Source organism: Haliotis cracherodii, unplaced genomic scaffold, assembly GCF_022045235.1.
Source record: "Haliotis cracherodii isolate W230 unplaced genomic scaffold, xgHalCrac1.p SCAF_9, whole genome shotgun sequence".
NCBI classification, from domain to species: domain Eukaryota; kingdom Metazoa; phylum Mollusca; class Gastropoda; order Lepetellida; family Haliotidae; genus Haliotis; species Haliotis cracherodii.
In genome coordinates, this window is record NW_027266343.1 from 28,628,976 (window position 1) to 28,651,923 (window position 22,948).

At 41.2% G+C, this 22,948-nt stretch overlaps 1 protein-coding gene across 5 annotated transcripts in view; it reads right to left on the reverse strand.

The window, feature by feature from the left end:
• Positions 1 to 3,962: 3,962 nt before the first annotated feature.
• The window catches only part of LOC139452065 (carbohydrate sulfotransferase 15-like), a 65,607-nt gene continuing 46,621 nt past the window's right edge, over positions 3,963 to 22,948 (reverse strand). For all 5 annotated transcript variants that reach the window (XM_071233373.1, XM_071233370.1, XM_071233371.1 and 2 more), the window contains exon 8: positions 3,963 to 5,244. In XM_071233373.1, coding sequence (XP_071089474.1) covers positions 5,051 to 5,244 — 194 coding nt within the window. In that variant the 3' untranslated portion in view covers positions 3,963 to 5,050. The remainder of the gene's footprint in view (positions 5,245 to 22,948) is intronic.

Sequence of the window (22,948 nt, forward strand, 5' to 3'; positions counted from 1 at the left end):
AGCTGGCCTCATCCCACAACCAGCGCGTATGCCGAGCGGTAGCTGTGACGTTTTAGTGGAGAGGCGCGTATGCCGAGCGGTAGCTGTGACGTCATAGTGGAGAGACAATGACGTGATTTTCCCTCATTCTTGGCGTAGTGAAGATGGGAAATTGAGTTGCGTGGGATGTACAACTTCAACTAAAAAAAGTACCAAAATGCAAGTCTCATTTCCAAAGTGAAAAGGCCGATTTAGCGAGGAGTAAAGATTGGATACAACGATGTCAGCGAGGAGGAAAAGGGAAACCATGCCATATCGTGTTTCTTGCATTTAGAGGAATCTGTCTATGAGAGATATCAACACAAACTTAAAGAAGTTGGTTACGAAAATAAATTTAGCATTCATTGTTCCATGACTATCGTCGAAACACAATTACAAAGCACGAAAAATTAAAAGATTACATACGAAGGCAATATGTTTGGCATATTTATGGTGTACAGGAAAGGCCTCTCTTATTTTGTTGACAAACCATGCAGGATGAACTTCTCTACAGTTTGGGGACGTCTTTTGATGACCAGATTTGAAGCTGAGAATCTCCTGTATGCACAGTATCTGTACAAACATCAAGAACATCTATTTGCCTCGGGAATGTTTTTACGATAAATGTCAATGTGAAAAAAGTAGTTATGTGTCAGTGTTATTGGATGTAAGGTTATTATCGATTATTGATAATCAGAGGCGGGTCCATGTTTTTTCAAACGAGTTGCTTTTTTGCATGCTGAATTTAGACCTAAATGCCAGCCACTATTGATCAATGACAACAATTCAACGTATCCATTGACGGCATTGTTTGGTAATCTACGCTCGTAATCTACCCAAAACTATACAGAAACAGTGATCGCTGCATGTCGACACTCCACCATCACCTCTGATCCCGTGATGACACTCCGCTTACTAACTCTCGGTAGTTTCCGGAATACGAGTAGGTTTGCAACGTTTTTTGTCACTAATATTGAGTCTAGAATATTTGTTATCTTCAAGATGTTTATTTAATTTAATTTTTTGGTATGTGTTTATCACATACTTATAGTTTACTGTACATATCCTTTAAAGGCGTCTGCAAATGACCTAATTTCTTCAAGATAACCTGAAGATCCGGGGTAGAATAGGTCTTCAGCAACTCATGCTTGCTTGTCGTAAAAGGCGACTGACGGGATTGGATGGTCAGGCTCGCTGACTTGGTTGATGCATGTCATCGATCCCAATTGCATGGATCGATGCTCATGATGTCAATCACTGGATTGCCTGGTCCAGACTCGATTATTTACAGACCGCCGTCATATAGCAGGAATATTGCTGAGTTCGGCGTTAAACAACAAACAAACAAACAAAATCAAGATAAACTTTTAAGTAAAAACTTAGATTTCAACATGCATATCTATATTTGTGAATTGAGTGAGCAATCGAATGTTCAGAACATCCCCGCAGGATGTAAACTATCGAATATGGGTCAGCCAGACCAGTGGTTGATAGAATGAGCACCGATCGGCCGGGTTACTATGAACTGCATTCAGACAGGACCCACCTCACAGTATGACGGCTAGATTCATGTATTACTGAAAACTAAAAACAGTAGGCAGGTAGAAATCAGTTAACCAGTTTTAATGGTACATGGTTACATGACTAAACATGAGGCAACATGCTGAAGGCGGAGATCATAGCTTCATAGAATGAAAGCTTTGTGGAAAGCGACATAAAGCATAAACGCAATGCTACGGGGCTTTATCATTAGTCATTCGTCACCTCTCGTGTCGTGCCGTGTCGAGCCGAACGTAGGTTACGTAAATGGACGAATGCCACTCTGTACTGGTTCACTTGAGCTGTTACAGCTGTAGTAACTAGGAACGTGAAGACCACCACGCATTGTGTTTATGGCTTAGTCGACTTTTTAACAAATGAGCATAAAAACTTTATGTCATATAATATCTGTGTGCTATAGTTAACACGTGATGTTCGATTTGCTGTCACAAAAACATAAAAAGAACTATTTTCACAGAAGTGAAAAAATACATGATTTAATGAATACCCGGACTCATATACCAAATGTTACAGGCAAATCAAATGTCACTCAAACAAAACGATGCTCTTCAAAGTAAATGACTAGGACTCAAGAGTTTAATTCCGGTCGTGATATTGTTTAGGACGGAATCGTATACCGTTAACAGATTTTATTTAAAAAATAACAGTCAAAGACATTGACCAAGCATCCCTCATACATGCAACATGAAAAATATCCACCGTCATAAATACAATTCTGAAAATAAAACTGTAAATATTTCAATAATATATGATTAAATATGTATTTTTGAGAATAAATTGTTGATGCCGTTCTAATTTGCAAAGATGAATTTAAAATACCACAACGGCACAACAAATCGATTACAGTTCGTCGGAAATGTAACTCTACCTTTTAGAATAAGATTTCGTAACAAAAAGGAATTTTCAGCTACCCAAATACCACCCTTCGGTGAAGGCCTCCTCCAAAGTTCACAAACATTAGTCACTCATGTATGTGCATAGTCGTTCTTTGATAAACTCGGTCATTCGGAACAGAAACACCTGCTATTCAAAGGCAATATATATATATATATATATATATATATATATATAAATATATGATTCACGAGGCAATTGTGATTTCAATGCTCGTCAAGACTAACAAAATCCGACCAAAGAGCAATATGTTTGTTGTGACCCAAGTGATGTCAATGAAAATAATGAAACCTCAAAATCAAGTTTAACTTGTGCATCTTATGTCGTACTCAACACGACAATTGTAAATGTATTTTACTTGAAACCGAACCGTTCGTATTAACGAAGTTCCGCAATAAACAGTGACTGTAAGTATAATATACAAGCATATTTGACTGCATCGTCAACACTTCACGGATTTGTATCCACTATGTTCCTTCATCATCTGTGAATACATATGGCCGCTTTGCAGTGCTATTTTTAACAAACGGAATCATTCTAGACTTGATTTGGATGTCTTCTTAATATATTCTCTAAGGTCAGGGAGACAGTCTACCCAGACTCATTCTGAATCAATTACAGGTCTAAAAGTAGACCCTGTTCGCTGCTGCACCTCATATCGGCCACATGCAGTCTCGGGTGATGGAGGAACGTGAAGACAATAGGCGATATAGTATTGACGATATTTGAGTGGGCGTCACCTCTGAAATGTACAAAACCAATGGCAACCTCATTACACACAATCTGCAGCGGAGCACATACGTCAACAATTATTGCAATTTGAGCATTTTCAGCAGTTATTTGTATACAGCAGGCTCTCAAAACAGAGCGATCACGTGTAACGGTCAACCAATTGTAACCATACTATAAAGGGGCTACCATGCAAAGGTAGTCAGCCCCGACAATGGATAATACCTTCAACTGACATATTCAGAATAACAGAACGTCTCTTTTTCTGAAGATGATTTCAATATCACATACTCCTGGGGCTGGTTTTCATATTAGAATATCCCCGTAAAAAGATTAATGTATGAAGATCCATGATTTCGTATTTGAAACAGATATAGCGTGTGTTTCTATACAGTCTGGATTAACGAATGCCTACACAGAAGAAATTACTAGTAAGCTTTTCATAGAAAGCGGCCTCTAATATTGTCAGATCGGAGTCTCGACACTTTCAGTACACACACGTTGTACACGTGCAATATGGCGCTTCCTTACGCACATCAGCTGTGACATACAGGTTTAATCTGGAACTTCTTCAGGACAATCTGGTGTGACATCCTCATACACATGTTGTTGCATGACCTCAACAGAATCCCATTCACCAGAGCCGATAGCTCCACACATAGTTCAGTTACAAGGCTAAGCATCAGTTCTGATCAAATAATAAAATAATATCATGGATGTTGTTAAGTCACAGTAGCACTTATGCTAGTAAGAATATTTTTTTTGACAATTGATGACCGTCACAGTTAAATCATCACTAAAGGTAATACCATATTTTAGATACACAGTGGGTGTGGTTTTCGACGCTTCCTAAAATATTCCGGAAATATTAAAGGACGTCACACACTCTGCCCACATTTGGAATCGAACCGGGTCCTTGAAGTGACGAGGGTACACTGTATACCCACAAGGCCACATCACTGACTTTTAACTGTGCAATTCAGTGCACGCGTTATCTCCCTTTCAACAGCGATCTCCGCGACGTCAGCGATTCATCCACACGGACGTAAAATACTTCCACGCATACACCAATGTCTGGAATCTGGCCACAAACGTTTGCTCGTGGAACACAATCAGGAAGCAATCAGTTTCCTTCGAGTATATGTATTTGATGTTCTCAGAAATCCACGAAATACATTTGTTTAGGCACATATATATCGTTGCCTAGCAATGCCCGTGCTTTGAATGAGAATGAGAGTTGTGCTTTATCGTTAACGTCCATTGACAAGTGACTGGAATATCATCAACAATGTCTGGTCCCCATCAGTTGTCCGCATATAGCTATTTGGATATTGATATCAAAAGATAATTCATTCTGATACACAGTAATGGTGTAATAAAAACAATGGCGCGAACTCTGTACCCCTTGCCTCTGGAGTTTTTGTGGAAAGGGGAAAATCATAAACATACTATTTATAATGCGTCATCGGGCATTCTTTATCCTGCACAAGAAACTCCGGATTAACAAGGTTTAGCTATATGGATTTCGTTGCGGCGGGGAATCAAAACAAGCGTACGTACCAGGACGTCGTCCATTTGCCCTGCATGCCATACACCCGAGGGACCAAACTGTATCCAGTATACAGATAAAAGGTCAGAATATTGGGTTGGGTTATTTGGCAAGCATAACTATTGCCTGGGCGCAGGTGTATGGACATGACGCGCTGCTATAGGTGACTAGCGTAGCACTGGGGGCGCCGTGAACACACTAGATGGAGACAGAAGCACTGGGGGCGCCGTGAACACACTGGATGGAGACAGAAGCACTGGGGGCGCCGTGAACACACTGGATGGAGACAGAAGACAATGGTTATGAAGGAGTCCACAGGTACTTTGGGTCGTGCAGGAGTATGGAGAGTTTTTGGTTGAAAGGCATGTAGAAATTGTTGAGGATTTCCCTGGTATCTTCTCTCATCACACCCAGGTCTTTGTCCTTAGATCTTCGTGCGTTAGCCACCATCGGCTTCCGGAATATTGACTCCTCTTCGTCGGATGTCAGAGCTCCTGCAAAAAATGAAAAAAATGAATGATCATCATGGCAATGATGATAATGATCTAATGATGAATGATCAACATGGCAATGATGATAATGATCAAGTGATGAATGATCAACATGGCAATGATGACAATGATCTTATGATGAATGATCAACATGGCGATGATGCCAATGATCTTATGATGAATGATCAACATGGTAATGATGATAATGATCAAATAATGAATGATCAACATGGGAATGATGACAATGATCTAATGATGAATGATCAACATGGCAATGATGATAATGATCAAATAATGAATGATCAACATGGGAATGATGACAATGATCTTATGATGAATGATCAACATGGCAATGATGATAATGATCAAATAATGAATCATCAACATAGCAATGATGACAATGAACTTATGATGAATGATCAACACGGTAATGATGACAATGATCTTATGATGAATGATCAACACGGTAATGATGACAATGATCTTATGATGAATGATCAACATGGAAGTGATGATAATGCTCTAATGAAAAATGATCATCATGACAATGATGATAATGATCAAATGATGAATAATCATCATGACAATGATGATAATGATCTAATGATGAATGATCATCATGACAATGATGATAATGATCTAACGATGAATGGTAAACATTTCACAAAATGATTATGTTGAGAAGTGAGAATGAATGGGGTTTATCTTCGTAACAATACAACTAAATATGGGATGCCAAGTACGTCAGTGTAGCTGGACAAACTAGTGGTTGATGGTGTGAGCACCGATAAATAAGTAATCGGATTAGATGACAAGCAATCACACAGTCTCACGATGTCTCCTCTCTCATAGTCATCATCCAAAGGTAATTTCTTGTCATGCAATCCCTATAATTGTTTTAGTCCCTGTTGTGTCATCCTCGAGTATCCAGGGTATAATACGTTCATTATAGTATCTATTGTAATAGAATGTAAATGGACTACATTGGATAATCGAAGATGGGTCAGAGAATGACCTTCTGACTGGATTTCTAACGTTTCCGTGCCAACGAGGTTCATCTATATTTGACGAAAACAAAGACAAGGGGTCGATTCCCCAGTTCAGTGTGTGTAGCCCATTCCACGCAGTGCTCTGATACTGCTGGAACAATGCCGTGACATTGCTGACATGGCGAAAATCAACATTTAACAAATTTCATCCAATGTCCAAAAACAGACCAGTAGCTGAGTAGACAATAGTATCACAATCGGGGGTTGACGCCAACCTTCTCGGGCATACATCAGATACTGCAAACAATTGTGTTGATGTCTATTCCTCCATATCTACTCAATATAAATTCCCCTAGCGCCATGTGTTTATTTCTGGTATTGTCACCAGTGCTGGTCGGAATGACGCCGTACCGTGCAGGAAGTGCAATGCAGCTGTAACCATGTTTTCACCAAAAAATAACTGTTAGATAATATATACATGCTAACAACAATTATCAAGTCTACTTTATCATAAACATCACACTGAGACTTGATAAGAGGCTTTTCAGTATTCCCTCAACTTAAAATCACTTGTTCATCCCCGTACGGATTCCGGTTAGTATAGTCCCAAATGCCCCTGCTTGCTAAGAAGACTGGTGGTACAATGTGTAACCTTGCTGTCCGTGTGTCATCGTACCCCGACGGCGTGGATAGTTGCATGTGTTTCAGCCACTAGTTTGCCTGACCCCGGCGTGATTACACACAGAGATATGACTGTAACGTCGCTTTTGCGTTAATTAGATCTTCTTTTCCCGATACGACACATCTCTTCGTGAAGGTCTGAGGACATCGTAACACAAGGTTGCTTCAAGTTAACCCTGAGCGAACTATGAGCGAACTTTGACTGCCCAATCTAAATGAATGAAATGTGGGTTCTTAAGCCATCCAAATAAAATGATTCGGTTTCGTTTCTTTATCGATCCGATTCGTAAATTTCGATTCTAACACAAGAACTCACAGAACACAAAAAATATTCCTTCGATGGTATTCCCTATGGGTGTAGTTGCTATAGTGCTACAAGGCCTGGTCTGGTGAGACTTTTATCAGTTAAATTCGGAACAGGCCGATTTACTTCGTTTTCGAGATACAAAACTCAGATATACTGGTCTGAATGCATTGCTCACTCGATACCGCGACGCTGATTAGCAGATGAGAAAGTACACCTGACCCGACCTTATATACACAGCCCAATAAACCTTCATTTGTCCTGCAAAGACAGCTTCTAGACGTTTGCCACTGTATGATATCCCTCAGCAAGTCTACATCTGCGCTACGTGATGAGAAGAGGGACTCTTATCTTTCCTCTGCCGCGCGGTAGTCTCGTCTGCCTCAGTCGGAAGTTAAATATTTATGTAGCGCCCCCTAGCCGCTACTGTTACGGTACTGCAGCGTGAGATACTGGGTGTCTGCGTGATAGCGAGGTCACATAATCTTGTCCCTCTTTAGGAACGCGCGGTCCGCTTTCCGCATTTAGTCATCATGCTTTGGAGACAGAAACAAGTCAAAAGCATCAGTTAGGAAATTCTTCGTATTTCCTGAATACCACACCAATACTTTCGTGATTGCAGAGCAGTCTAGGCCACGTGACTGCGTCAAGGTGGTACTGGATTTGATGTTCCCAATGAAAACAGTGTTCGCTTTTGAAAAGGTTATGTTATCGTTAGGCGGAAGAATAATACACAGGCTGGTTATATGGCATATCTTCACATAACCCAGAGAAAACAGTGAACACAGTGAACATTTTCTTAGTTAAAGACATATATTTAAATCAATAAATACACAACACTCAGCAATGTGACGGCGGCATGTTTACTATCTAGTCTGGACAAGACAAACCAATGATATCATTGACTAGATCATTAACAGGTCAACGCCATACACTTGGCATATTGCTGAATGTGAGGCGTTAAACAACAACAATACAAATTAATACCTTCTGGTAGAAGGGTAGCCGATTGAGTGTGGCGTTTGCCAGATTACTAGCCCTCGGAGACGAAAAGAGCTCTCATACACAAATATATTTGTTTTGTTTGTTGTTTGTTGTTTAACGCCGCACTCAGCACCAGATATATGACGACGGTCTGTAAATAATCGAGTCTGACCAGACAATCCAGTGACTCACATAATGAGCATCGATCTACGCAATTGGGATCGATGACATGCATCAACCAAGTCAGCGAGCCTGACCACCCGATCCCGTTAGTCGCCTCTTACAACAAGCATAGTCGCCTGTTACGGCAGCCTGGGTTGCTGAAGACCTATTCTAACCTTCACGGGCCTTCACGGGTATAGTTGAAAAAGACTGAAACAATTCATCGTCAAATTGACTTCAACCCCGACAATAAGATCCCGATACGCTTCAGTGCGTATACAAAAACACCGTTTCATTATCTGTACATAACCGGGCTCCACATCAAACAAACACTTGAGCGAGTGGTGCCACTGCTTGTCACAAACGCAACCGGAAGTCGCCTGTCTTACATGGCGTTCATTTTCCCACGTTGGATCAAAAGTGAACTGTGAACTGAAAGAGTCGTTTAAATTGAATTAAGTGTTTGTACTGATGTGGACACCATCAACCTGCAGCTACACTTAAGATGTTATGATAATATATAGAACGGATAAATAAAAAATTAATAAAAATTTCCACACATCGTCTAACCCAGCATGAAAACATTTGCAAATGATTCTAAAATACTTCCACACATGGCGTAAGCAAATGAACTACGTGATATATTGAAAATAACAAAACAGTAAAACATAACCGCCCAGCAGGCATATATATCCTTACACCGAACTGCCAGCATGCGTATCTATGTTTCCAGTGTTTCCCCATCTGGGGCGACTTACAGCTCAAGTTCTGTTCTTTAGTCTATGAAACCCGACACATGAGCGACCACAGTTCCCAGATAACTCCGGTCTCGCTCCGCTCTGCTTGTGGGGAGGAGGGTGTGTCCGTCAGGATTTTGTACAGAGTAAGCACCATCTGTGGTTCTACTTATGTTTCAAGGCATATGAGGACGTGGTATGGCTTTCTTTATGTTATTTCACTTGTGGATAACTTCGGCTCATTTTTCAAACGATGTCACAACGTCTTCTAGAGTTGGCAATTCCCTTTTACGAAACACAAGTTTCATGGAATCATGTATTTGAATATTAAATGATAAACATTACTGTACTTTTATAAATGTAACAATGAAACTATACCCTTAATCGAAAAGAAATCACTGTATTTTACCACCAATTGAATCGCATGGTTGAATAAATGGAAAAAAATTGTCAGTACAAAAGTCTTATGTCTTTATGTTCTAAAATGTATTAAGAATAAAGTATTGTGCTGTACAGTACAACCCTACGGGGAAGAGTACGAGGGCTTGTCAAGAGGTTCTATGCCTAACAATTAAACCAACAATTGTGAAAGTGTTTTCAACATAATCTCCCTGCTTTTCAATACACATCTCGAATCGACAGTGAAGCCTTTCAATTCCAGTCAGGAAGAAGTTTTCTAAAGCCACCCGAAAAAAACATTCTCGACAGCTTTGAGGTCATCGTTGTCGTCATCTTGTTTTCCACGAAGGTGTTCTTTCTGTAACCGATGTTATATTTGGGATAACACTATCTACGTAAAGTACAGATTCTCGTACTTTTATGGGTTGAGTCCCGTCCGGGATTCGAACCCACACTTGCCAGAGTGAGGCACCTAATCGCCAGCACACAAAGTCAGCGATCTAACCGACTCAGCCACCGAGGCTTCCACAAAAATGAAAGTCCGACAACTGGTAGTCTAAATCGGGTACTTTGAGTACCCCTCTGACAAGTGTACATTGGCACGGCTCCCATGGCCGAAAGCTATGAATACACAATGCCATTTAGAAAGTGGTCAAATGTAACCGATGTTATATTTGGGATAACACTTTCTTCGTAAAGTACAGATTCTCGTACTTTTTTGGGTTGAGTCCCATCCGGGATTCGAACCCACACTTGCCAGAGTTCTTGGTGTTCTTTCTGTTTAGGAAACAGGTGGGAATCACTTGGTACCAGGTCTGGTGAGTATGGCAGTGTCAGTTCTTTTTTCCTTAAGATCAGAATTTAGAAACCTTTGCACCCAACGAGCATCTATAAATGTTCATCTGTATATGTTCATGAATAATAGTTTTAATGGACCTGTGTCTTCTTCAAATTCAGCAATGGTAATACGTCTATCTGATTGTCTCCTTGATTGCAACTTCATTGATGGAAGTTGAGGGACGTCCAGACCTAGGGTCATCATCAAGGCATGTTCTTCTAGCTTTAAACATAGCTGCCCAACGTTTAACAGCGGAATAGCTAGGACACTTATCCCCATACACTTCTGACATGTGGTCATGAATTTCTTGGGGAGTACATTTCTCTGAAGTCAAAAACTTGATGACTGCTCGGTAATCGTTCTTTTCCATTTCTGTGTCCATTTGGACCCATATCACGTTGAACTGGCTAATGTACTATTGTACTAATGTACAAACGACCTCAACAGACTGAATACATTTGCAATGAACTACTCAAACAATGTACTACATTGACAGTTCACTTTGTTATGGCCCATAGTTGTAAGGCGGGCTCAGAACTTTTTGACCAGACCTTGAAGAAACTTGATACAGTTGTGAGTAAATATAAATACAAACATAAAAGGTGAATATACATATGATGCATACAGATTATTATACAAGATACATAAAATGTTTATATAGATCAGAAGCTCGTTGATGACGTATACGTAATGAAATACAGAACTGATAAGTCACAATATATCCTTTGACGATTAACTTCATGTCTGGCATTGTCTAAAAGATGAGAGAAATTGTGTAACACAATTCAAGTTTTCCGTGCAAGGATTTAAGATGGTTGACACATCATTTTGACAGGTTGATAAATATAATGTCTGAAAAAGTAACTGTCTTTCTGTATTATAGTTTGGACAGTGCAGAAGAGAGTGTATGTCGCATGCCTTGTTTAGGTTGCTTACTCTCTGGTCAGCAGTCGTGTTGAAGTATCTGGCGCTTTCTATCTCCATATTGAGGCAACTGAGTCTCAAGTTGGTCAGAGCTAATCTATGATCCTTCCAATTTACCGCTTAATATACTTCTTAAGGTCAAATATATCTTTAATAATTCCTAGATGTTTAAGTTGTGGGGGTTATGTTTTACTTGGTCACTTAAATTGAGAATTATTTCTAGTTCGTTAGATACATTAATAACACCTATCTATTGCGTTGTTTCTTTAAATAAACGAACTAAACGTATTGTCTGGCACAGTGTCCGCAACTAGAGCCCACTTCTATTGGTTATAGCTCTAGAAACCGTTATCTAACGAATACCAGTGCGTGACAAGGTTGATTGAGTCGTCACACAGAGCTCCAGCAGGGTTACACGCCCTCCTGTTTGACGCGGGAGCTCATGGTGGTCTTGGGAATTATAGTCGGTATCTCTACATCACATCGTGACATAGCCATTATACATTCCTAAAACTTGAAAGATGGTGTACGACCCAGGCAGCAGGGTTTAACTAAAGCTGTACCGAGTTAAATCGGGTAAAGCTACGGTACGCGTGTACGAGATACGAGTCTTGAAGTCATGTATTGATTAAAAAGTAATATGTATATGTAAAAGTAGATGTGAATTGGTTCGAAAATGAAACCGTCAACTGTTTACAAGTCTGATCCTGTCCAGGTAATGTTATAATTCACACTGAGAACCACCCTCCATAGTCTAGTGGATAGAGCGTCAGCCCGGAGAGGGGAATGTCGATGGTTCGATCACCAACGTCACACAAAAAGACGCAAATAGATGGTACTTGTCGTTTGTATGTCCGTCGCTATATAAGTCCATTAATCTTGAACGCGACGGAAAACCCGATTTCACCTCATCCCACTATTCGAATTGATGAAGTGTATCGTATCTCGACCTTCCTGTTGTCTATCGTATCTCGACCTTACTGCTGTGTATCGTATCTCGACCTTCTTGTTGTCTATCGTATCTCGACCTTACTGTTGTCTATCGTATCTCGACCTTCTTGTTGTCTATCGTATCTCGACCTTACTGTTGTCTATCGTATCTCGACCTTCCTGTTGTCTATCGTATCTCGACCTTACTGTTGTCTATCGTATCTCGACCTTCCTGTTGTGTATCGTATCTCGACCTTACTGTTGTCTATCGTATCTCGATCTTACTGTTGTCTATCGTATCTCGACCTTACTGTTGTCTATCGTACCTCGACCTTCCTGTTGTGTGTAGTATCTCGACCTTACTGCTGTGTATAGTATCTGGACCTTACTGTTGTCTATCGTACCTCGACCTTCCTGTTGTGTGTAGTATCTCGACCTTACTGTTGTGTATCGTATCTCGACCTTCCTGTTGTGTATCGTATCTCGACCTTACTGTTGTGTATCGTATCTCGATCTTACTGTTGTCTATCGTATCTCGACCTTACTGTTGTCTATCGTACCTCGACCTTCCTGTTGTGTGTAGTATCTCGACCTTACTGTTGTGTATAGTATCTGGACCTTACTGTTGTCTATCGTATCTCGATCTTACTGTTGTCTATCGTATCTCGACCTTACTGTTGTCTATCGTATCTCGACCTTACTGTTGCCTATCGTATCTCGACCTTACTGTTGCCTATCGTATCTCGACCTTACTGCTGTGTATAGTATCTGGACCTTACTGTTGTCTATCGTATCTCGATCTTACTGTTGTCTATCGTATCTTGACCTTACTGTTGCCTATCGTATCTCGACCTTCCTGTTGTGTGTAGTATCTCGACCTTACTGTTGTGTATCGTATCTCGACCTTCCTGTTGTGTGTAGTATCTCGACCTTACTGCTGTGTATAGTATCTGGACCTTACTGTTGTCTATCGTATCTCGACCTTACTGTTGTCTATCGTATCTCGATCTTACTGTTGTCTATCGTATCTCGACCTTACTGTTGCCTATCGTATCTCGACCTCCCTGTTGTGTGTAGTATCTCGACCTTACTGTTGTCTATCGTATCTCGACCTTCCTGTTGTGTTTAGTATCTCGACCTTACTGTTGTCTATCGTATCTCGATCTTACTGTTGTCTATCGTATCTCGACCTTACTGTTGTCTATCGTATATCGACCTTACTGTTGTGTATAGTATCTCGACCTTACTGCTGTGTATAGTATCTCGACCTTACTGTTGTCTATCGTATATCGACCTTACTGTTGTGTATAGTATATCGACCTTACTGCTGTGTATAGTATCTCGATCTTACTGTTGTCTATCGTATCTCGACCTTACTGTTGTCTATCGTATATCGACCTTACTGTTGTGTATAGTATCTCGACCTTACTGTTGTGTTTAGTATCTCGACCTTACTGTTGTCTATCGTATCTCGATCTTACTGTTGTCTATCGTATCTCGACCTTACTGTTGTCTATCGTATCTCGACCTTACTGTTGCCTATCGTACCTCGACCTTCCTGTTGTGTATCGTATCTCGACCTTACTGTTGTGTATCGTATCTCGACCTTCCTGTTGTGTATCGTATCTCGACCTTACTGTTGTGTATCGTATCTCGACCCTTACTGTTGTGTATCGTATCTCGACCCTTACTGCTGTGTATAGTATCTCGACCTTACTGCTGTGTATAGTATCTCGACCCTTACTGTTGTGTATCGTATCTCGACCTTACTGTTGTGTATCGTATCTCGACCTTACTGCTGTGTATAGTATCTCGACCCTTACTGTTGTGTATCGTATCTCGACCCTAACTGTTGTGTATCGTATCTCGACCTTACTGCTGTGTATAGTATCTCGACCCTTACTGTTGTGTATCGTATCTCGACCTTACTGTTGTGTATAGTATTTCGACCTTACTGCTGTGTATAGTATCTCGACCTTACTGTTGTGTATAGTATCTCGACCTTACTGCTGTGTATCGTATCTCGACCCTTACTGTTGTCTATCGTATCTCGACCCTTACTGTTGTGTATCGTATCTCGACCTTACTGCTGTGTATCGTATCTCGACCCTTACTGTTGTCTATCGTATCTCGACCCTTACTGTTGTGTATCGTATCTCGACCTTACTGTTGTGTATAGTATCTCGACCTTACTGCTGTGTATCGTATCTCGACCCTTACTGTTGTCTATCGTATCTCGACCTTACTGTTGTGTATCGTATCTCGACCTTACTGTTGTGTGTAGTATTTCGACCTTACTGTTGTGTATTGTATCTCGACCTTACTGCTGTGTATCGCATCTCGACCCTTACTGTTGTGTATCGTATCTCGACCTTACTGTTGTGTATAGTATCTCGACCTTACTGCTGTGTATAGTATCTCGACCTTACTGCTGTGTATCGTATCTCGACCTTCCTGTTGTCTATCGTATCTCGACCTTCCTGTTGTGTATAGTATCTCGACCTTCCTGTTGTGTATCGTATCTCGACCTTACTGTTGTCTATCGTATCTCGACCTTCCTGTTGTCTATCGTATCTCGACCTTACTATCGTGTTGCGTATATCGACTTTCTCCTGTGTGCCGTATGTTGACTTTACTGTTGTGTATCGTATACTAGTATCGACCTTACCATCGTGTATCATATCGACCTTACCATCGTGTATCGGATCTCGACATCACTATCCTGTGTCGTATCTCGACATTACTGTATCGTATCGCGACAATGTGTATCGTTTCAAGTTAGACTAGTATTGAAAGCGGCCTGTAAATAAATGAGTCTTGGTCAGGTACATAAGCACGAGCGGCGGTCCACGGCGTTGGGTGCGATGCAAAAGACGCCTGGTCTCGATGGTACCTGTTCTTCTCTTCTGGCGATAAGCATGGCCTAACTGGTACCGTGCATGGTCCAGAATCAAGTGTAAAACGATATGCGCAGTCAATATATATTACTGAAACAATACGTTAAACAGAAAAGATGCAGCGACTGTCATCAAATAATAATGTGTACAAAACGAGAGATAGATAGAGATGAATGTCGGAGAGATCGGTAATATAATATTTCGCAACCATATGACATCCAACCTATTTTTTTCTCACAACCAACAGTCAATTCTAATACAGCAATCTATCTGTTGCCAACACACAAGAGCCGTGTTACCATTACCGTATAAATCAACCCCTCCACTAACACAACAAGCGCCGTCCACAAATACATTGCAGAGTTCTTGGAAACCCTCCAAAGGTAACTCTCATAGCGACAGTTCCTTGATCTGTGGAGCTATCTGTACCTTTGTGTGCGATGACGGGTTATTTGTTGATGTGAAAGAACAGTTGGGGTTTTCAGGGATGAGCGTCTTGAGATGTCAAGTGGGAGAAAAGGAGAATGTCCAATAAAGAGGATATTGTTAGGACGAGAAGTGTTTTCAGTTAAATCTAGGAAAAACAACTTTCAGGGAGGGAATACCGTTCTTGTTTGTTTGGCAACCTAAACATTCTTTTCAGAGTTAATGAGCTTTTTTAAATCCTTGAAAGCTTCAGTGCCAAGCAAGATCTAAGATTACCATTGCGATTGGGAAACTTCCTGTTGTGAACACAAATGACACACTTTACAATTGTTAACGTCTTTACATGTTTTTAACTTTCGTACTGATGATGTTATTATGGTCATTCCGGTCCACATGAACTATATGGTTTGGCACATCTGACTCCAACACATGGATTCTGCAGGACTGTTTACATTTGGCAATCCCTGACAGATAAACGTCATTAAATAAACATGTTTTACGACAGCGAAATATATTACATTTAACGCCAAATCTCATTCACTTACATGCGCCACTTATAACGCCATTATTCTGTGTGCACACTAATTTCCAAGGTTGGGCACGGTGGAATCTCGTTCGGGACCGAGAGAGACTGACTTTTTAAAGTTGTCATTAGTATTCGGACAATGCGATCCAACGCCCTGCCAATAATATAATGTTGCTAAATGTCTAGAACAAGGCTAACTATTATACAGCAGAGAAAATGCAACATGCTTTTAATGCTTGATAGAACTGCATTTTGAACTTAAAGGCGAGGTATATTCTGGGAACATATTAATATTCCCGCTCATGATAGACAAATATTCAGAACCTTTTAAAGACTCGGCCATAACATCACATTGATCTGTGGCAATTTCAACACGTTGAAGAGTATTGCAATTTGTACATTCTGGGAAATGTCTTTATTCAGAATGTGTATTATTCACGAGTGCAATGCCCCTAGTCTGGTTAGGAGAACCCCTTCTCTCCTATTGCTTCTGGTTATAAGGAAGGTTTTAATGAAATGCTTGCATGTCATAGAAATGGCGTCCCTTTGAAGATGATGTCCATTGCTGTTACAAAGCGCCTGGATCACGGATTGAAAACGAAATCATTCTCAAGCACACTGATATGCAATCAACATATATTTTTGTTTTACGTACTAAACTACGTTATTTCTGAACATTACTTAGAAGGCGTTATTGTGGGTGTGGATCTGAGAAAAAACATTCTGAGATCATTAGCACATTTTATCAAAATATGTATGATGTAACAGATGGGAAATTACATAATCTCTGAAGTGGGTCTCTACAAAAAAGTGGAAATGGGAGACGTAGAAAAGTGAATGTACTCTCAATTGAAACAACAGATTGAACAGTTGCGACGGTGTCAGATAGCAATTACAACGGTTTGTCGTACACAGACTCGGAACCGAGTTAATCTCAACGAAATCAACAGCTGTAAAAGCGAAAAAACATTTCCGTCCTGTAAGATGCTAATAGCTTATGAGCAATATATGTTTACTCGTTAACCACACCCTATTTTTCAAAGATTTTCTTTTTAAAAAAAAAAGGTCAACCTCTTCCAAGAATCTTCGAAATGCATTAACGAACTCACCCTGGTGCGAACGTACACTTTTTTAATGGTGTAATTTGTCCGAAAATGTCACTTGCGGCTACCAAAAACTGTACGCAGTGACTGAGCGAAGTCGCATCCAGTCAGTAGCACCAGTTATGTAATAAACGCTTTTGAAATAATCTCTTAATTCAACAAATTGGATAATTTTTCAGTGCAAAGAAATTTGACATCCCGAGAGCACCCACTCACCCTACCACCACGTGTGTGAAAATAAATGGCTCGTGGTAAATTTTGAAGATAATCTTATTTTTATTGCAAATGGACCGGTTTAAGTATTATTTATTACACATCAAAGGAATTAGCATGCATAGATTAAATGGCGATTATCAATGTAGAATATGTAACCTGAATTATATTCTGGGTTTGTTTTATAAACCATTTTATCATCCAACAGGCATGTTCGGTGTTAAAGAATTTCATAGTTTAGATCTTTCCCGAATCTGTCTGAATGAATCAATAAAATACGGGCCTAAAGACACTGGGACTTGTACAGTACACAACGCTCACAAGTTCCAACTTTGATGCCTTCTTTAATGTCTGTTTTAACCATCTTCGATTATCCAGTGTATGTTATCTCTCTTCCATTTCGTTAAATACCCCATGTCAACTAGTTGTACCGTGTGAATGCCCCTTTAGCCTCGCTTACATATTCGAATGACACAACGGTACACTATCAACATAAAAATGTACATAAAATGCAACCAGCCGGCTAATGGTGACAAGATAACTAACGCTTAGGACAACAACAGTGTCCGCGGCACAGGTGGTAGCGTGGTGGACTACAAATCAAGAGGTTGCAGCTTCGTATCCCGCCGAGGTATTGGTTCATAAATGTGTCATTGCTGTACATTTTCCCGAGGTAAGAGAGTTAACTCACTATAAAAGTCCAGTTTCCACCCTTGCCGCACTAGGCTGGTATTATGGAATTACATTTTGACTGGATTAACGGTAGTCCAATCAAAACCGCGCAAACAAATCGAAATCCGGTTCGTGAACTGTCGTGCAGATTTAAGTCGATTGCAGGATTTTCAAAACACGTGCACCGCCAACTCGTAGTAAACAGATATTTTCCAAATCTTTTCATGTTTTTTTTAATCAAGTTGCTCACGTGATTTGATGCATTTCGCGATGAAAGACCCGTTTTATCACAATATAGATCTTGATTATCGATCAGACCGTCCTGACTAGGCGCCGCCATCTTGTTTGAAGCAAATGCAAGTAATGCGAAGGTGGAATCTGATTGGTCCATAGGAGAGGCTTAGAAGGGATATAACTCGTAATAGCTACTGTTAGCCTACGATTGAGCCCAGGAATTCCAGCCTAGTTCGGCAAGGGTTGGAACTGGACTTTCAAAGTCAGTTAACTCTCTCAGCTGACAATGAAAGTATATATGATTACTACGATAGATCCTTAACTTTCGTAGTTACCAAAACCTATTCTAAACAATTTTTCCCACACATTTAGACCCTAAACACGTTTAGCTGATAAGCACAACCCTGAACATGTTTAGGCCCTTGCCACGTCAAAAGTATAGGGCAATTAGTTTTTCATTGTATGGTGGTACCGACTTCAGCAGAAGTGTGAGGTTTCAAAGTTACAGGAAGGCAATCTCTTGTTTCACTTAGAAATAGAATCCATGTCTATATCATGTATGTCCTAGAGTTGTCATAGTGAAGACAGAACTGAGCAAAGCTCCACCGCAACGCGTGACACATTCGTTGTGTTCTGCTTTAATGACGTATCGCTGTGCGGAGCTGGTGGTATTCTGTGTGAATGCTGGCGCGCATAAATGAAATTGGTGTATGTTGGCATTTGAATTTAAAGTCGCAAGAATGTATTCCAAAATCATTGAGTGTGGATACGAAATATTTTAAATACGACAATTAAAAGGGAATATTATGTTCCCAAGTGCAAATCTATCCCTGCATCTTCAACGTTACATCGTCTAGGATAGGATAGGTAAGCGTGTATCATATCAGTTAATTAATGATCACAGTATAAACTATTTCTGAAGCGACATCAAACACATTCTATGATTGGCATGTTAGCGAAAGAGTCTAAATCCTAATATTAGACCTCGTTCTATACGCCTTGTTACATATTGTAAGTATTTCATTCCGCACACGTGTAACAACGATGTCTGTTGTCCACATGCCTATTTGCTCCATTACGACACAGCGTTCTATTCAGGGAGCACACGATACAGTCTTGTAGCAAGACGACACAACGTTCTATTCAGGGAGCATACGATACAGTCTTGTAGCAAGACGACACAGCGTTCTATTCAGGGAGCACACGATACAGTCTTGTAGCAAGACGACACAACGTTCTATTCAGGGAGCACACGATACAGTCTTGTAGCAAGACGACACAGCGTTCTATTCAGGGAGCACACGATACAGTCTTGTAGCAAGACGACACAGCGTTCTATTCAGGGAGCATACGATACAGTCTTGTAGCAAGACGACACAGCGTTCTATTCAGGGAGCACACGATACAGTCTTGTAGCAAGACGACACAACGTTCTATTCAGGGAGCACACGATACAGTCTTGTAGCAAGACGACACAGCGTTCTATTCAGGGAGCACACGATACAGTCTTGTAGCAAGACGACACAGCGTTCTATTCAGGGAGCATACGATACAGTCTTGTAGCAAGACGACACAGCGTTCTATTCAGGGAGCACACGATACAGTCTTGTAGCAAGACGACACAACGTTCTATTCAGGGAGCACACGATACAGTCTTGTAGCAAGACGACACAGCGTTCTATTCAGGGAGCACACGATACAGTCTTGTAGCAAGACGACACAGCGTTCTATTCAGGGAGCATACGATACAGTCTTGTAGCAAGACGACACAACGTTCTATTCAGGGAGCATACGATACAGTCTTGTAGCAAGACGACACAACGTTCTATTCAGGGAGCACACGATACAGTCTTGTAGCAAGACGACACAGCGTTCTATTCAGGGAGCATACGATACAGTCTTGTAGCAAGACGACACAACGTTCTATTCAGGGAGCATACGATACAGTCTTGTAGCAAGACGACACAACGTTCTATTCAGGGAGCACACAATACAGTCTTCTAGCAAGACGACATAACGTTCTATTCAGGGAGCATACGATACAGTCTTGTAGCAAGACGACACAACGTTCTATTCAGGGAGCATACGATACAGTCTTGTAGCAAGACGACACAACGTTCTATTCAGGGAGCACACAATACAGTCTTCTAGCAAGACGACATAACGTTCTATTCAGGGAGCATACGATACAGTCTTGTAGCAAGACGACACAACGTTCTATTCAGGGAGCATACGATACAGTCTTGTAGCAAGACGACACAACGTTCTATTCAGGGAGCATACGATACAGTCTTGTAGCAAGACGACACAACGTTCTATTCAGGGAGCACACAATACAGTCTTCTAGCAAGACGACATAACGTTCTATTCAGGGAGCATACGATACAGTCTTGTAGCAAGACGACACAGCGTTCTATTCAGGGAGCACACGATACAGTCTTGTAGCAAGACGACACAACGTTCTATTCAGGGAGCACACAATACAGTCTTCTAGCAAGACGACATAACGTTCTATTCAGGGAGCATACGATACAGTCTTGTAGCAAGACGACACAACGTTCTATTCAGGGAGCATACGATACAGTCTTGTAGCAAGACGACACAACGTTCTATTCAGGGAGCATACGATACAGTCTTGTAGCAAGACGACACAACGTTCTATTCAGGGAGCACACAATACAGTCTTCTAGCAAGACGACATAACGTTCTATTCAGGGAGCATACGATACAGTCTTGTAGCAAGACGACACAACGTTCTATTCAGGGAGCATACGATACAGTCTTGTAGCAAGACGACATAACGTTCTATTCAGGGAGCATACGATACAGTCTTGTAGCAAGACGACATAACGTTCTATTCAGGGAGCATACGATACAGTCTTGTAGCAAGACGACACAACGTTCTATTCAGGGAGCATACGATACAGTCTTGTAGCAAGACGACATAACGTTCTATTCAGGGAGCATACGATACAGTCTTGTAGCAAGACGACACAACGTTCTATTCAGGGAGCACACGATACAGTCTTGTAGCAAGACGACATAACGTTCTATTCAGGGAGCATACAATACAGTCTTGTAGCAAGACGACACAGCGTTCTATTCAGGGAGCACACGATACAGTCTTGTAGCAAGACGACATAACGTTCTATTCAGGGAGCATACAATACAGTCTTGTAGCAAGACGACACAGCGTTCTATTCAGGGAGCACACAATACAGTCTTGTAGCAAGACGACACAGCGTTCTATTCAGGGAGCACACGATACAGTCTTGTAGCAAGACGACACAACGTTCTATTCAGGGAGCACACGATACAGTCTTGTAGCAAGACGACACAACGTTCTATTCAGGGAGCACACGATACAGTCTTGTAGCAAGACGACACAGCGTTCTATTCAGGGAGCATACGATACAGTCTTGTAGCAAGACGACACAACGTTCTATTCAGGGAGCACACGATACAGTCTTGTAGCAAGACGACACAACGTTCTATTCAGGGAGCACACGATACAGTCTTGTAGCAAGACGACACAACGTTCTATTCAGGGAGCACACGATACAGTCTTGTAGCAAGACGACACAACGTTCTATTCAGGGAGCACACGATACAGTCTTGTAGCAAGACGACATAACGTTCTATTCAGGGAGCATACAATCCAGTCTTGTAGCAAGACGACACAGCGTTCTATTCAGGGAGCACACAATACAGTCTTGTAGCAAGACGACACAGCGTTCTTTTCAGGGAGCACACGATACAGTCTTGTAGCAAGACGACACAACGTTCTATTCAGGGAGCACACGATACAGTCTTGTAGCAAGACGACACAACGTTCTATTCAGGGAGCACACGATACAGTCTTGTAGCAAGACGACACAGCGTTCTATTCAGGGAGCATACGATACAGTCTTGTAGCAAGACGACACAACGTTCTATTCAGGGAGCACACGATACAGTCTTGTAGCAAGACGACACAACGTTCTATTCAGGGAGCACACGATACAGTCTTGTAGCAAGACGACACAGCGTTCTATTCAGGGAGCATACGATACAGTCTTGTAGCAAGACGACACAACGTTCTATTCAGGGAGCACACGATACAGTCTTGTAGCAAGACGACACAACGTTCTATTCAGGGAGCACACGATACAGTCTTGTAGCAAGACGACACAACGTTCTATTCAGGGAGCATACGATACAGTCTTGTAGCAAGACGACACAGCGTTCTATTCAGGGAGCACACGATACAGTCTTGTAGCAAGACGACACAGCGTTCTATTCAGGGAGCATACGATACAGTCTTGTAGCAAGACGACACAACGTTCTATTCAGGGAGCACACGATACAGTCTTGTAGCAAGACGACACAACGTTCTATTCAGGGAGCATACGATACAGTCTTGTAGCAAGACGACACAACGTTCTATTCAGGGAGCATACGATACAGTCTTGTAGCAAGACGACACAACGTTCTATTCAGGGAGCACACGATACAGTCTTGTAGCAAGACGACACAACGTTCTATTCAGGGAGCATACGATACAGTCTTGTAGCAAGACGACATAACGTTCTATTCAGGGAGCATACGATACAGTCTTGTAGCAAGACGACACAGCGTTCTATTCAGGGAGCATACGATACAGTCTTGTAGCAAGACGACACAACGTTCTATTCAGGGAGCACACGATA